The sequence below is a fragment of the Hakea prostrata genome, chromosome 7, assembly GCF_041222555.1.
Source record: "Hakea prostrata isolate BN-2017 chromosome 7, UWA_Hpros_2, whole genome shotgun sequence".
Taxonomy (NCBI): Eukaryota; Viridiplantae; Streptophyta; class Magnoliopsida; order Proteales; family Proteaceae; genus Hakea; species Hakea prostrata.
Window position 1 is genome coordinate 20688558 of NC_142606.1, and position 17475 is coordinate 20706032.

The 17475-nt window shown below is 36.4% G+C and overlaps 3 protein-coding genes across 3 annotated transcripts; all 3 read right to left on the bottom strand.

Annotated features, from left to right (window-relative positions):
- Window positions 1–129: 129 nt before the first annotated feature.
- Window positions 130–790, bottom strand: LOC149010446 (monothiol glutaredoxin-S4-like). The gene has a single exon (XM_089161545.1). It carries the CDS (start codon window positions 659–661, stop codon window positions 335–337), a length of 327 nt encoding a protein of 108 aa, XP_089017671.1. The 5' UTR covers window positions 662–790; the 3' UTR covers window positions 130–334.
- A 4692-nt stretch (window positions 791–5482) lies between these two features.
- LOC149010447 (monothiol glutaredoxin-S9-like) lies at window positions 5483–6144 on the bottom strand. Its single transcript, XM_089162137.1, has one exon. The coding sequence runs from the start codon at window positions 5967–5969 to the stop codon at window positions 5664–5666; it is 306 nt and encodes a 101-aa protein (XP_089018263.1). The 5' UTR covers window positions 5970–6144; the 3' UTR covers window positions 5483–5663.
- A 7730-nt stretch (window positions 6145–13874) lies between these two features.
- Window positions 13875–14479, bottom strand: LOC149010448 (monothiol glutaredoxin-S10-like). Its single transcript, XM_089161629.1, has one exon. The coding sequence runs from the start codon at window positions 14348–14350 to the stop codon at window positions 14042–14044; it is 309 nt and encodes a 102-aa protein (XP_089017755.1). The 5' UTR covers window positions 14351–14479; the 3' UTR covers window positions 13875–14041.
- Between the last annotated feature and the right edge of the window lie 2996 nt (window positions 14480–17475).

Below are 17475 nucleotides of genomic sequence, written 5' to 3' on the forward strand. Positions count from 1 at the left end.
CAACATGCAAGCCCAGAACCTTCATTTGTCTCCTCTTACATCTTGCCCTAAATCATTCAACAATATTTTAGGCAGTTGTAGTTGGTATTGTCAATGATTTTGGGCCATCTATTGAACTCATTAGCCATGACAAAATGTATTAATCCTTGATATCTTAGATGGATCATTGGTAATAGTAATTTAAAGCAGCCATATATGAACTGTAACAAGGGAAGAAGAGAGTTTTCTTTTATTTCTTTTCCTTGAGAAACATGAGAAACTAAGATGGTAAGGATCACAGTGTGAAAAATATGAGATCATATATACTGTAGCTGGTAACAAAGCTTGGTCATCATCAAAGCCAAATGGCTCCTACACTCCTCAGCAATGGTACCAAAGAACCTTCAAGATGAAGCTGCATTATTTCTTTAGTGGATGAACGGTTGCTGGAAGATATCATTAGTCTTCCCCCTATGAACACAGCTGGTATTGCAGGGTTGCATCCAAGGCTTTGGAGAGCTCTCTCTATATCACTACCCCTAGGGTCTTCGTCGAGCTCATAAATTGCAGTATTCACTCCAAGCTCACGGAACAAAGTCTTGATAGTATGGGACATACAACATGAGTTATTACTGAAGATTACAACTGCCCTCTGAGAAGCCAGTGCTGTAAGCCTGTCCATTTCAGTATGTATGATCAAAGAGCAATATATAATAGCTGGGCTAAGAGCACTTAGAAGAACTTAGAACTCAATTGAAGTAGAAGAAACAAGTCAGGAAGAGGTGGTGAAAGATGGGTTGCTGCATTTTGAGTCACCAGAAACACTTATTTATAAATGGAGACATAAAGAGTGCTACTTGCAAGCATTGTTTAATTAAACAGAAAGTGAATTATTCTCATTGTTAGATACTCCTGTTTGGATTCCCTCACTGCTCTTGAGCTACTGACAATCTACTTGACATATCAAACACTCAGGAAAAAGGCAATGTTTGTTGAGAAATTCTCATTACCTACTTACTCATATAGGAAGTACATTAATATATAAATGTCTTGTAGATGAATAAAGCATGACTCCCAACCAGAATCAAGCAGGTGTTTTAGAATTTTTATTTTTGCATAAATCTGGAAATCATAAAGAGCTAAATCCTACTTAATTGAGCTAAAGTATCAACATAAGAAGGCTATGAGAACAATGGATATTGGCAAAGGGATATTTCCTGAGGTGGAAATAGGATTGTGTCTATCCAATACAGACTCACCTTTTCTCCAATGATTCCCATCAACTTCCAGGAAATGAAAAGCCAAAACAAAAAGAAGAGGAAAACCATAAGAAGACAAGAAAAAAGGTCAAGTTCTCTTTGTTCGAAAATGCATGGAAGCTCAACAATTGGAAGACAACTACCGAACATATCTTCCTTGTCTATAGAACACCAACCTTTTCTTTCATTTGTATTTATCCTCTCCTTGATGTAGATGTTACTTTCCTTGTATTAGGATTCTGATCAGCTTTCTTTATGAAAGTATTTTCTCTTTCTGCTTTAGATCCATATATAATACCTTCATTAGCAATGAAAAATAGAATCAACTTCAGTCGCAATCCTTGTTCTTACAGTGTCTGGTGATTACTGCAAGGAAAGTCATTAATTTATATGTTATCTTTTGTGAAGCCATACTGATCCACTCTGATAAACATGCATGGGATCATCATCTGCAAGATATGTACAACTACAGAAACTGGTAAAGCCTAGGGTTTTAACTTCTCATAAACTAGGACTGACACATGAGAGAGAGAGAGAGAGAGAGAGAGAGAGAGAGAGAGAGAGAGAGAGAGGGTACAAGGTGACATGAACTGCTGTTATTCTTTCCTATCTTCCCTTTGCAAGATCAAAATTCTTCCTATTATTGCTGATAGAGACTGATTCCGTTAAGAGGATAAGTTCTTAGATTTTGTGGAGGATTCTGTGTGTGAGCAATTAGCACCCAACTGCCGCTGCTTCTGTCTTCTTTTCTTCTTTTCAATCTTTTTGGTCTGTTTTGCTACACATGGATCTTTTCTATCACTTTAATTTGGTTCATAGTTCTTATATATAGTTTATTTATTAGATAAATATGAGTGAATCCATCCACGAACACTGATCCTTATCGTGAAGGGTTCATGTTCTAGTTATTAGCTGAGGCAACCCAGAACTGTTTCAAGCCAACTTCGATTTATACGCTCAGATTCACTAAAAGTTTCAAGTGGACTAGATGATTTTTACACTTTCTTTTAAGATTGAAACCTAAACCCTAAACGTTAAACCCTAAAACCCTAAAGCACCCTAAACCTTAAAAACTTATAACTACAGATAGCTTGAAGTGGACCAAACCATTTCCATCGCATTGTCTCGATCAGTCTAAAAAAAATCAATTTTCTAGTGCTGTCAGTATATTAATGTGTCTTCACCACTCCTGTTTCAGTTTATTATCTCAGAATAATTTATCCACAAATTAACCTTGTGCAGGGCCATTGGTTTTCATTTCCCATCATCAGAAGTCACTCCAAACTGTTTGGAACAAATTCTATATCATGAGGGCTTGGATGGTGAGTAGCACACTAGCACGCGTGAAGGATATATAACTTTCTTCATGGCTGACTTTTTTTTTTTTTTTTTTTTTTACTAAAGGAATTTTTTGATCTGAGGTTTTTTAGCCAACTTAGGTGTACTTTGACTGCATCTCCACAATAGCTATTATGACCCCAATTATTAATATTCAATTAAACTCTAGCTTGTCCTTGTACAATGAGGTGTTGGTCTTTTACCAATAGAGCCAACCCTTATTTGTATGAACTTTACCAATGTATTTAAAGGGCTTTGAGTGAAGTGAATCTTTTAAATGTACACAAGTACATGAATGCATTTGAGGCATACTGATGCATTCAAAATCTGTTGAGCCCTCCAATCTAAGCACGATCCTACAAAACAACGTCAAGAATGGTCCGACCGTGGGGTCGAGAGGCCACCTTCGAAGGCTAAGTCAACTAATGAACTAATCACATGACTTTGACTAATTGCAGAGTAAAAATAACGTAATAGTTAAGGAAATGATTCAGATACCTCATATGCGAGTGGGCTACTCATTTATATAGGTTTTACCTTCAATTCTTGGTCGTTGGATGCATTAGTGATCTTCATTGATGACCATCCGATCCTAGGGTTTTACCCTGGATATTCGGGAAAGTGAATAGTTACCAATCTTGGCATGTTCCCTGCGTCGCCTTAGTGGCAGTTACTTTCTTAAACTTGGTTACGTATCCCGCAAGATTCAGGATCACGTTCATGGCATACAACCGTCAAACGGCTCTTTTCTTTACGATCGTGAAGACTTGGTCAAGACCGGTCTTGATCGTGGTCCAACCGGGCCTTAAGACTCGAACCCAGTCAGATCGGGTTCGGTCTAATTTTCTCCGTATCACATACAAAAGAAATTCACCATGTAAGACCCACTTTTGATGAATTCCATCTAAGATGCCTCCCTATGTTTTATATAGATGAACATTCATCAAATCACTCACTTTTTACGATGATCAAGAATCTGCTCAATGGCGATTCTAACTCCCTCAACCCATACATAGTTGAGATTAGACTTCTTGATCTTCAAATACTAAACTCATATCAGGGTTGATGATCTAAATTGCCTTAAAAGAAAGTTTAATAATACTTTGCAGATGTGACTAAAAGAGACAAGCATTATACAAATTATTCCAGACACAACTGTATTGAGTGGTAACTTTTTTCTTCATTTGATTCCTACTGCTCTTCAATTGTTAGAACATTGGATGATAAATAATATATTTAATTGTATGGGTCCTTCGGCATGATTTCTCTACCAAAGAATTTCTCTAAGATATATTTTTTAAGAAAAAGAAAAGAAGGGAAACGGAAAGAAGGCAGAAATATGCTAACACAACCGTCCCCTTCAAAAGATTGGATAGAGATTTTATCTGTTCCATATGCTTCATTTCCTCAGAGAATTCTCTGCGTAACAAAATCTCCTCCCATCATTCCCTTCCAACTCCATCTTGTCCCATGGCCTCCATGGTTAGTATCGACAACCCCGAAAAAAGAGATCGAATTCTCTACCATTGTGCATCGTGAACTATAGTATAATGACATCCCTCCACTACAAGGATCTATTTCTGAGCACTGACAAAATGGATCAGATATAAACTTCCTCCTAAATTTGTAATGAAGAGGTGTAAGAATCCCGACACTCGACATCACCATTAGGATTGCCAAAAGTAGAGATTCTCTCCGCCCAAGCGGACCGTCCTTCCATCTTACCATATTCACCGAAGGTTTGAAACAGGGTTTATCCGAGTAACCATAGGCAGACCCTATATATGTGAGTGTAGAAGGAAGGAAAGACGACCTGCCCGGGTGAAGCAGATCTACACTCGATTGCCAAATGGCTCAACTAGATTGTCTTTTAATAAGTTCCTTTCCTCACAGCCGTCCATTAAGTTTTTCTGTGAATTATAACCAGGCATATGACCCATATGGTTCATGCTTTATCCTCTAGAATTTTATTGAAAGTTTACGCTAAGTAAAGAATGTTACATGCAAAACAAGAAACTATGATTAGTATCTTAATCCATACCATCAAATATCTTATAATCTGATCTATTGTATTAGACGTCCCATGGTTTTCTTGGGTAATTAAAAGCATTAAACTCATGGTTTGAGGTATCAGAAATGGATCATCTGATGTAATACAGTAACAAAATCAACATTAAACTTGTCCGATATATATGACTGATCCATTCCGATCCTTTATCGATATCAGATCCGATGTCTAAAATCTGATACCAGTTTTGATAATCTTATTTATCATGTGATACTGAGCAAGATGCCCTGGTCCTTTCACTCTTGGTCTGTAAAGTTTGAAAACAACAAAGGAGAATGATGACCAAGCAACATATATTCTTATCCCATTCCCATTCAAGAGAAGAGAAGAGACGAGAGAAGAAGAATCATGATTCAAAGTGGAAATTGAAATGGTGACCACCATTAAATATACCTTCAAAACCAGAACCATTTGTCTCGGACATATACCTCTTGGGGTCCCAATCCCAACTCCAACCTTTATATATTTCGTTTACATACAATCTATATGGATTCAGTTGTAACTATTAGCAGATCTTGAAGCTTATATGATAGCTAGCTTTTCTGGGTTTCATGCAGAAGAGAGGTCCTGTGGCTGTGAATAAATAATATTTGATCTATTCTTTCGTTCGCATTATAATTTCAATGCAAATGGGTTTCGCGTTTGAGTTCTGTATTCTCTGCAGATTCTCCTTTTAACATGATTTGATCGAAAGATAGGTTGGTGTTATCATTCTAGAATTCTCTCAATTTGTTTATTATTTTTTCCTTTTATTCTTATGTTTTCTTTCTTCCCCACTCATCAAAAGGAATTAAGAAGAAAATGGAAAGAGGATGTATAATAATTTAAAGACAAACCCATTTCATAAGAACATATAAGGATACATGCAAATATAGCTTAGTAAGCCATATAAGAACACAACATAACACCAACAAGAACTACTACTACTAATTAGTACAAGAAAATTTCACGCTCAAACATACTATGGAAGGTGAGATTGAAAACCCGTGTTTCTAATATGGTATCAGAGCAATGAACGTCTAAGAAATAGTTTGATACGGTTTGATCAATGGAACAAGAGCGCCGCTAAGGTGGAGTGACATGACTTCGTTCGTCGAACCCACCAACTTACCTGCAATGAAGACAACTGGTACAGGAGTGCTGCAACCCATCCTCATGAGTGCCCTCTCCATTTCCCTTCCTTCGGGGTCTTGATCGAGCTCGTGAACCGTAGGGGTCACACCAAGTTCATGGAATAGAATCTTGACTGCATAACACATACAACAACTGCTCTTACTGAACATCACAACTCCTTTCTCTGAAGCCAATCTTGTCACCTTATCCATCTTAGACTCAACAAAGAAGTTCCCTTAACTAATTAATTAAGGAAACTTCTTTGATTTCTCTGGTGAACTTTAATGGCTTTGAAGGTACAGAGAAATGCTTCCCTGGAAACCAATTGGATTGAATTCAAAAGCTGAATTGCAATCCAATATGCCAGAGAGATTCTTGGATCTGTGTTTGGAGTTTTGAGTTGAATAGAGGAAGCTGGAGATGAGCTCAATTTATAGGGTCAGGAAAGAGGGTGGACTACTACTTTTCAAGATTCAAACAAAGACCATTTAACAAAAGTGATTTGTCCAAAATACCCCTAGGGTTTTCCTTTTTAATTTCTTTTCCAAGGAAGAGGGCTTGTCCCTTTTTCTACTCTCAGTGGAAGTGTGGAACCCAAACAGCCCAACTTGCAAGATTACATCCTTTTCAGTTCCCTTCAGGAACCGTTAGATTGGAATTGATTATACTCATTTAGCCAGATGGTGAGGTGACAAGGATAGAAGATTCTATGATTGATTATAAAATAGATAAGTGGTCTTGTAATATTAGATCCAATGGGTCCTATGCCAAGTAGGAAAAAATTTAATTTTGATGAGGTTTGTTAATCAAGACCATCAAATGGATAATAACTTTTAAAAAAATTATTTATATATCCCTTATATTTCCAAATTATTATGTTCACATCCTTAGGATTTATTCTTATATGTTTACATTTCTTTTGTTTTAAATTATATATCAATGCATCTTTTCTTTTAGAATAATTGAATTAATTGATGAATTAGCATCTATTATATTATTAAAAAAAAATCCAATTGCCTTCCTTCAATCTCAAACTTGCTTTATATATATAATTTATTCAAATTTATATGAATTATATAAGACTTGTGGGTTTCCCATATAATTTTTTGAGAACTACTAGCTTTTTATATGGGGGTAATTATTATGCATGCTAGGTTGATTCTTAAATATCAAGAAAGATTCAAATTGTTGATTTCATACTATAAAGTCTTGGTAGGGCAACCAACGTAGAGATGTTCTAGTAGTGAAACCAACACTTCTTAACGAATAGTTTGTGGGTTCGACTCTTGCTGAGGCATATTAATATCCGCATCCCCGGCTTAATAAAGTCCTTTTGTAAAATAAATAAATATATATATCATGGTGGACAACATTACATATAAGAAAAGAAAAAAAATATTTTTTTTTTAAAAGAAAAGATACAATTTTGACTATGGCCATAAGAGGAAATGGTGGACAACATATGGTTGTAAATTGTTAACATACAAGAGGGCCTATAATCTCAAGATTCACTGGGTCCCGCCCTACGTTTAAGATTCAGTTTCTTTGATGTTGGTATGGCTTGATAATGACCATCTGATGCACAGACTTATCAACTAGCTTGCAGAAAGTATTGATTGGATGGGATATGCGAAGAGGGAATAAATGGGGTGTTGGCGTGTTGCTGCTTTTGACAGATTGATAGATACCACGTGAGACCAGAATAACGTATCTGGGTGACAAATAAAGTAGAGAAAAAAAGTTCAGGAATATAAGAAAAGTGGTGTGATTCTCAAACTAATGCTTCCTTTCTTTCTTTCACATCTTCTCCAAATCCCTTCTTTTTATCAACAAAGATTGTAATTCTATACTAAAGGAAAGGCTTTCCAAGGCTTCGGATTCTCCATGCTCCATGTCGTCCCCCACCTCTTTGGAAGTTTAGATCCTCTTTTTATATGGGTAGTTGATTGTCTTTTTCTCATATCACTTCCATCAAATATTTAGAAAGAAAGGCTACTTCTATTTATGGTTAGAGATGAAATTATCTCATAAATATGAACAAAAGGTGTGAGGGGAACACAATCTTCTGACTCAAAGGATAGATGATCATCGTTGACTATCAACAAGCACGAGAATTTGAGATTTTGAGACCATGTAAACATTTTGTAGGATATGTCATTCTCTAGCTGATTCGAAGCAGAATCGATTGATATCTATTTTGATTCAGACTAATTCATTTTAACGATTCTCTAGTAAGTTTGGATATGCTACCCACTTTGGGGTTTGGTGGGGGATAACACATTTGGTAATAGGTCATAGAACTATTTTCGGCATTCTAGCATTATTAGAATAGAAAAACGACTAAAATGCGTGTGGCAAATTAAGTAGTTCTACTGTTCTTTGGAAACGAACCAATCCAATTGTCGTGCTTGAGAATGCTTTTTGCAAAATAATTTTGACATATTTTTTTGTTCTCAAGGGGGAAAAAAAAATTCTCTATAAATACGAAAAGAAATTGTGCTTGACTTAGATTTTCTGGTGAAGTTATTAATGTCCTTACTATTACGCTCTATTTGTTAACTGACAACGTAACATTTTCCAAAAAACTCCAAAGTAACCCTAATGCTTGTTAGTATTTATTCGTCTCATCAGGATGCAGACTCTTTGAAATCCAAAAGGACAACAATATACGGTAACAAATTGGTATTCCATATGATTTTTCTAAATGAGGATAGTTATGCATTTTGGTTTATTAATATAAACGAAGGGCAAAATGGACACTAGGCATTGAAACCTTAACAATCTCTTCAAACTGTCAAAATTGAGTGGGGCAATAGTAATTTCATAAAAAATAAAGTTCTATTAGTAATTAAGTTAGAGTAAAAAAGGTCAAAAATAATTAATTATATATTTTTTATACTTTAAATATTAAGGTATTAGACTTCAAATTTTCCCTTTTGCGAGGTTTATTTCATATATGCGTTCATGGTTCTTTTTGTCATAGAAATCATTTAAAAAAAATAAACTACCTGATGCGTCCAAAATCCACTCAGCCCTTAGATCATGGATGAATGACCTGCAAAAACAATCGTCAGATGTGGCCCAACCGCGGGGTCGGGAGTCCACCTCCAAAGGCTAAGTCAGTTAATGAACTGATCATAAAAGGCTCTGCTTGAGTACAGAGCAAAAATATGAATACGAATATAAGGAATACGATTCAGATACCTCTCTTATACGTAGGTCATGTCTTATATAGTGTTTACCTTCGAATCTCCTTCGTTGGATTTACTTGAGCCTTCCTCGGGTAGCCGTCCGATCTCAACGATTAGATCCGTTGATAATAGATCCGTTCGTTGGTGGGATAATGGATAACCGCAGCGTGGCGTGCGTTATCGGCATGAGTCGTTTGCTCCCGTAGATGCCGTTAACCGTCTCCTTGACGATTCATCCACTCCGACAATTACGGATTCGAGCGTGTGCCGAGTCAGTTTCTTCCTCGGCGAACTTTAAACCGACCTGTTAGATACTAGTCGGTCCGTTTCTTCCCGGCCGGAGTCGAGGGTCTAACAAGGGCGGAACCGGTACAACAACGATTTTTCCTGTATCACTACCAGATGCCAATTTGTTGTCCGGTCGTTGTCAAACATTTTGAGTACAAGATTTACCAAACAACCAACTGTGGTCAGACTCTATCACATCCCTTGATGAGAACCCTAAAAAAAGGAAAGAATGTTGTTCTCAGGAAAGACCGTTATGGGAATGGGCAGGAATCACCACACATTTTAAATTGAATTTATAATTTTGAAATAGGGTTTGGAATTTGGATGGATTTGTGTAGAAAACCGAACCAGGCCTATCTGTTGAACAAGCCAAATTTGGGCCTGTTTCGTGGGCTTGAACACCCCATTCCAAAATCCTTAAGCACCATTTTCCATGGGCTTGGGCTGAGATTTTAGGCTGACTAGTGTTCGGAAATCCTGGCAGCAGGTTGGGCTGGATGGATCAAAACTGCCATGGGTTATGGCCCACTGCATTGCTTGTATTTTGTGGATAATCGTGGGAATTCTTTGCACAAAGGAGCTATGAAAGGAAAAGGAAAATGATATACCAATGCTTATAAAGGCTCATTCATCCACACACTTAGGGTTGCAATAAGGTCGGGTTGTACTAGGCTTTTAAGCACACTGACCTTAACCCTATAGGGTTGGGGTCGGCCCCAGTTGGGCTAGGTTAGAAATTAAACCCTGACCTAAACCTGAACCTTACCTTACCAAGCCAAGTTAGATACTTAACCCTGTCATTGACGCTGATCCTAACCCTGATTCTGACCCTAGTTGTAAAGCAATAAGACAATGCATAATTTCGTGTTACTGCCATATCTTTTTCAAAGATAACCTAAAAGGTGGCAGGGTTGGGCAAGACCAAGCGGGCAGCTCTAGTCAAATACTCAAACCTTAATCTGGTCTTCAACATTGATAAATGATTTTCTAGTTTACAGGGAGTGGAGTGGATATTTCAAGAGGATATGCATAACTTAGGATTTGTATCTTAGTATAGACTCGAATAGAGCCGATTGGAAGACAATAATCTCTAGCATAAATTCTGATTTTCTTGTACTTGATCAAAAGATCTACACTAATTTCAAGTGGATCCATTTGGTCCATGGAACAGTGATTTGTTTCTCTATCTGGTCCATCCAAAAGTGAGCACCAAGGTTCTCCCAAAGTCATGAAATTTGTATCGTCAAATGTGTGTTTGGATGGCATCCTTTTCATTTAATTTAATCACCTGATTCTTACTTCTATTTTTAGCAAAGATACTTGTACTGTTTTGTTTTTATTCTTGTTTTTTCTGGTAATGGAAATATTTTATAATGTACTGTTGGTAGTTGAATAGCTTTACATTATTTTATGATTTGTTCACGATCTAGGTTTCTGCTTTTATTTTACTTGTAGAAATTTTTGACCAAGTGTTTCAAGGCTTTCAGTTGGATTCTACTTTTCAGTTGCATGTCCCATCTAAAAATGAAATGTATCCAAGTAAGAACACCACCTTGCCAGATGTCCACTATTATGACATTCTCTTTCATCTTCCCTCCTTTCATATCCAATTTTAAGAATATCGGATTTTTTTTTTAATGAATAAGAAATATTAGACTTTGTTTCAGTCGTGCGCATTTAATGCGTAGGACTGTCATGCAAAACATTTTAGTCCATTGAATTGAAATTTTGATGATCATTGAAATTCAACGGTTAAAATTTCGGATCCGAAAAACTGAAATCTCGCTTGACTGTCAAACGCATTATTTGAAACAATTTTGATGAATATTGGTAAATGCTATTAGTTCTTTATGGGGTAATAACCCTAAAAACCCATGGTGCGATTTTTCGCCATGTTTCGCCAATTTGCTACCTAGCGAACCGGCCGAAAGGGCCAAATCTCTCTGATATTTCGATGAAACACGAGATAGGTCGCAGCCGTGGATGTCTTTCAATCTCCGATCGAAGCTTTCGCCTTGAACTTCAACTATGTAAGCTTCGATATCTTTGCCACTACCTTGTAGAGCTTATTTACCAGCTTTGTAATTCTCACCGCCGTGCTTCTGTAAATTCACAACCGTTGGCTCTAATTCCTTCCATTGAACCAAATCTTCTTCATCACTATCAGGTGATCATCTCGATTGCCATTCTAGTGCTCCTCTTCATCCTTGTCTGACCAAAAGCCGGAATCGGAGCTGGAATTGGAGTTGGAGAAGAAGTCATCTAATGACGAAGAAACTGCTTCAGGTTGTGATTTTGTGCGAAGAAGATCAAATTCCTCTTTTGTTGGCCCATTTCCATTGAAGACGGAGGACAAAGTAGAGAACAACGAAGAGAGGGTAAACCCGAGAGCGAAGTTTACTTTGTATTGCTCTGCAAATGAGTTAGTTAGAGTAAGACCAGGAGCATATCAACGACGTTTGCTCCTCCAAAGCCATGAATAAGCTTCTGAACTTATGACGAACGGTGGTTTTATCGCCGAAAATATGACGATATATCTCGAGAAATCGCCAGTTCGGTGATAAATAGTGAGATATCACCAATAATATCGGTGATATCTCGCTATTTTGCGTTTTGGTGGTTGTTTTGGTTCGCCAGCCACTGAAATGACCGTGAAAGGATATACCATATAAAAACCTATACACAAGCAAAATGACAACCTTAACCTCATTGTTATTGCCCTTTCTATATCTTGCAAGTGCATGGATTTCACTCTCTCTATCCATTATAGAGAAACACCAACCCTTGGTTTATAAGTTACCTACAAGCAAGCCCTAGTAGTGCATAAGATTTTGGGTTCAACCCTTAAGAAGATATCAAGATGGGGGAAGCTACGTGGGAGACATGCAAATCAATTTTATATATTACCCTGATGGACCCATGCATCAATTCTTTCTCATACTACGTAAGAAAGGATTTAAACACTTTTCAAAATTTTGCCTTTTGGGAAGAGAAATGGGTTCCATCTTTCTTTCTTCCTTCCATACAAAAAGTGCTTATGTGCCTTGATGGGATCGAGCATATTTTTTTTACACTAATAAAGCTTTACAAATCCATGCCTAGGGAATTTTGGGCATTTTGGGCATTTTGGGCAATCACCCTCTCTCTCTCTCTCGATTAAATATAAATACTTTTACGGGTTGGACCTTTTTGTTATTTCCATTCTTGAAAAGTATTTTTTTTTAAAGTCATAGCTTTTTCAGTGTCTCCAATTAATTCGAAGCTATCCAACAGAATCTGAAAAGAGTCAGCAAAAGGAACATTTCCTCATGAGAACATTATTCCACAGTATTAGTAATGGAATTTTCCTCATCTTAATTTTTAATTTAAATTTGAAAAAAAAAATAGATATTTCTGCAACTCATCACCCATGGTGGGAGAACTGTCTCTGTTTGATTTTTTTTTTATCCATGTAGACCTATAATTAAAGAAAAACAAAACAAAAAAAAAATTCATTTTTTCTACTTAAGTTGAACCCAAACTCTTGTATGTTCACTTAAGTGGTAAATATTTTTAACTGACCTAATCTGGTGAACTTGGAATATTACAAAAAATCCAACATTAGTTTTCTATTAACTTTGACTAGGGATGTAAAATAATCGGATTTGGATGGATAGTGGTAATACCATATTCGCATCTTATTATATTGGGATAAATTCGGATAATATCCTATTACTTTTCGAACCGACGGATTTGGATTACAGTTATTTTCTTAGGTAGATTCTTTTAAATGGGTATGAATACAGATTAAATACAAGTTTTCAACTACTTGTTGACATTTTTACCATTTTATTTGTGAATGTTAGGTTCGAATTTAAGAATTTAACAACTTTGGTAGTTATTTTAGTAGAAAATTTTAAAAAATAATCACATATCTCAAGTAAAAAAATTATAAATATAAGAAAAATAAATGTAAAATAGTAACTTAAGCGGATAATTTAATTGGACGAATAATAATCAGTAAAAAATGGGTATACCATATCTCGCATCCTATTAGTAATCGGATGGATTTGGATACCACTAAACAGACTGCAAATTTAGAAGTGGATTTTGGTTATCTATTTACGCCCCTAACTTTAATTTTGAAATTACCATTTTATTCATGGGGTGAAGGGAAATATAACTTATTATATTTTATTTTATTTTACAAAATATTATTTAATTTTTTTTAAAATTTCATTAGAACTCTTTGTTCATTTGATTCGTCGGCTCTCTGCCAGCAACCCCACCGTTGGTAACCACCACCTCCCCCTCACTCTGCCGGCAACCATCACCCATCTTCCCCATTCTAGAAATCACCACCGCCCACCACACCCCCTACATCATATGGTTTTTTTTTTTTTTTTTTGCCAACCCCGATTTCCAAGGCTTTGCCCTGACTACATCATATGGTTTTATCTAGTTGTTTCCCATTCTAATCCCGTCAATTATTTTTTATTTTTGAATCTTAATCAATTACTTGATCGATGAATCCATCTAATATTGCTGCGATTGAACAGCCATTGAAACTAACAACTATTTGGGCCTAACTTAAGAGGCCAAAAAAAAAAAAAAAAAAAAGAAGGAAAGCTAATGAGACCCATAAATATAAGAAGCAAAAGCTGAAACTGTATATATTTTGCCATAAGATACATAAACAGTATATTGGTTTCAGAAGGGTACAGTCATCTTTCACCTGAGGGATTAAAAAGGTGGAGACCATCTGGGGGAAAAGCTCGCTAGTTGACTCAGTATAAGAAGGTCTGAGTTGAAATATGCTAAAAACTTTAAAGCCAAATAGCACCTGCATCTTTGAGCATTCTTGTTAATGAACCATTGAGATGTAAGGTCATGACTTCATTAGCTGAACCAACAAGTTTACCACCAACAAACACAGCAGGAACAGTTGGGTTACACCCAAGCCTCATGAGTGCCCATTCCATTTCTCTCCCTCTTGATTCTTCATCAAGCTCATGAATTGCAGGGCTCACACCAAGTTCATAAAATAATCTCTTGATGGCATGACACATGCAGCAGGAGCTCTTGCTGAAGATTACCACTGCTTTCTGTGAAGCCAATCTGGACACTCTATCCATGCTAAGAACAAGAAGATAACACTGGAACTGAATGCGGTTGCAGAGGCTAATGGGAGTGAAGAAGAGACAGAGAGACAGCAAATCTGAATATTGAGTGATGATGGGTTTGTAGAAACTAATGATCAACACCAGAAGGCTAACTCTGAGTTTGGGCTTGGAAGTGAAGACTTGGCCGAGGAAGCTTATTTATAAGGACTAGGAGAGAGGCGGTGGATTAGATTGTTTAATCAGAAAACTGAAAAAGATATAAGGTGGGCATGGTTGGATTCCATATAATCTCTTATCATTTGGTGAATGTAACATCCTGACCCCTCTAGCTATCCAAGGATTTTATGCTTTACTACAAATGGATTGGCAAGTTGCAAGTTGCAACAAAATCTATTATGGGTTTTTAAGAACAAGACCCCTTAATCATGAATTAGTAGACAATAAGAAGGTTTAGTTTAAGCTTAGATCCCAGTAATCCACTTTACTCATGGTTTAACAGGATTGCTTATCATGGTGGCATCTAGCTGAGGTGGGAAAGTGGATTAGGGTTATCCACTGGTGAGTTGATGATATCAACCTTTTCTCTTCCACCTGAATAAAATATTCTTGCAAAATCAATGAAAAGCTAAAGGAAAGCAAAGCAAGTCAACAATCAAGAACATATAAGGTCAATAAGTGAACCGACCGGGTTTATGGTTTAGTTTTTGGACCAAAATAGTCTTTCCCTAGTTGATCAGGTTGATGACTTGAATCAGAGAAATCCTAATTAGTTTTGGGTCGATCAGTTTTCAACTGAACCAGCACAAATTCTCCCAACTTAAGGTCTTATCAACCCAGTTCAAACCTTGGTCAGTATGAGTTCTAGATATTTTTTCCAATGAACCGGTAAGATATTTTGGGTAGTTATGAAAATCCACAATATTCCATTATTCCTATGAAGGTCGGTTATGCTTTGAAGATTACAAAATCCTTCCTAAGCAAGTTTATGAATCAATACATCTCGAAAGCTGCTTGGTTATTCCAACTTTGTTATTCTCTAGTGATCAGAACCTTCAGAATTCGTGAGAATCCATAAGCCACAGGTGGGCTACTAGCTTCACCATGTACTTAGCCATAATAGTTCAAGAGGTGAAGGTGGCCAAAGGTTGGCTGATTCGAATAACCAAACACTACTCTTAGCTGATTTATCATTATGACCTCATCATGTCCTATATATCCATGTTAAATCAAAGCTAACCATGCATGCATGCTTGCATTTATGTAAAATATGAGAGAGAGAGAGAGAGAGAGAGAGAGAGAGAGAGATGGATAAGGTTAGGATTTGTAAGTGAGAGGATGCGATTGTGAACTTTAGATAAGAAAATGAAGTGGGAAGAGAAGAGACACACAGACGAATCGTGGCATCACAGAGGTGAGAAGGGAGAGAAGGAGAGGGAAAGGAGATGGGGAGAAGAAGGTGTGGAGGAGAGAGAGAGAGAGAGAGAGAGAGAGAGAGAGAGAGAGAGAGAGGGTAAAGGGTAGTAGAAATTGATGTTTTGATTCCTGATGATCATCGTCATCAACAATGCTGTATGTCTCTTCTACCATGGAAAGCTAAAATTCTTTGTGTGTTGTGAATGAGGATATGGGAATGGCTAGTTGGCTAACCCCTCAATAATGTACCTATACCCTTTAAAGCTAGAAATTCCATGGCCCATTTGTCTATGTGGTAGCACATATGGGACTGTACTTGATATTCTCTAAATCCTTCATGGAAAATTGGTCAATTTAGAACTCGAACATTCAAAAAGAAAAAAAATATACTTTTTCCTTTTTTTCTTTTTTTCCAAAACATTTTATGACATTTACCTCCCTTTCCTTGTGAAATAAATTAATTTCAACTATATAAGGTGATGTCCTTCCTTGTGCTCCCTTTGATCCTATAAGAACACAGACATATAATGATTCTTTGCCAAATTTTCTTGATACCCAAGTGCACAAGTATTTAGATAAATATATATTTGGTTGATTATATACATTTTTTTTTCTCTTCATCAATTTAAATTTTTAATCTTTTTTAACAAAAACACTCACATACACAAAAATAGATTCATATAGAACTTACAATTTTCTAGTTGTACTTTCATATTTTTGTTATTTTATTTATGTCATTTGCATAGAATTTCTCACGCTGGGGACGTATATTAATAAAGAATCTTTGACTGAATTCTAGTGCTTATTTCAAAGATTGGCTTATTCCTATATATCTGCTCGGGGGAGCTCCCACTTGCTTTGTAATTTTACAAAACTTATCTCTAGTGTTTTTGTTCTTTGAGTGAAAAACAATTTAACTTACAAAATCTAGTTTCAATCTAAAAATTTAAGGACTCAAGAGGACTAACATGTTAAAAAGAGAACCTTTATCTTTCTTTTCTTTTTTTGAGTAGAGGAGAACCTTTTATCTTGACAATGAAGAAAACTTGAAATTCTTGAGGTTTGCATATGCAACTAATGTGTGTGAAAAAGAATAGAAATCTTAGAACTTAAGATACTTCAACTAATTACATTGAAACCCCCCTCCCAAGCATTCCAAAACCCCTCTCCCCCTCTCTCCAAATTTTGTCATTTAATGATTTTGTTTCGAGTAATCCAGGCCTTCAACTTCCATCAAAAGCGGTTAGACACCCCTTTGAGTAGCCCAACGGATATGAGAAATCAAATTCAAGACCTCATGCTTTCTTAAGCAACCCTCTCTTTCGGATGTACGAGATCAATATGTTTCCGATAATATCTCCTACATCGGTCCACATACAAAAGCATTCATCAAAAATCTTCATAATTGATGTCCTCAACAGATTTATAATGATCAGGAGAAAATCAAATTATGATCATTCAAAGCTTCATCACATGTTCAAATCCACTTGGAGCCAGGGGCGTAGCCCTGCATATTATGTAATCCCCCATCCCCAATACATAAATAATAAACAGATTTACCTTATTTAAGCCAGTGGCAGTAACAAGGTCTTCCAAGAGTTCTTCTGAAGTAGAGGATTACTAGCAAGAGAGAAGCTCTCAAGAAACTCTTAAGCATCAAATCCAAAATAATTGCACACAGCATTTACCAAAGAGTTTTAAGATTTTTCAGTAGGGAAAGGAAG

Excerpts from the sequence above, each read along its gene's own strand:
- LOC149010446 (XM_089161545.1), bottom strand. The coding sequence starts at position 661 with ATGGACAGGCTTACAGCACTGGCTTCTCAGAGGGCAGTTGTAATCTTC.
- LOC149010447 (XM_089162137.1), bottom strand. The coding sequence starts at position 5,969 with ATGGATAAGGTGACAAGATTGGCTTCAGAGAAAGGAGTTGTGATGTTC.
- LOC149010448 (XM_089161629.1), bottom strand. The coding sequence starts at position 14,350 with ATGGATAGAGTGTCCAGATTGGCTTCACAGAAAGCAGTGGTAATCTTC.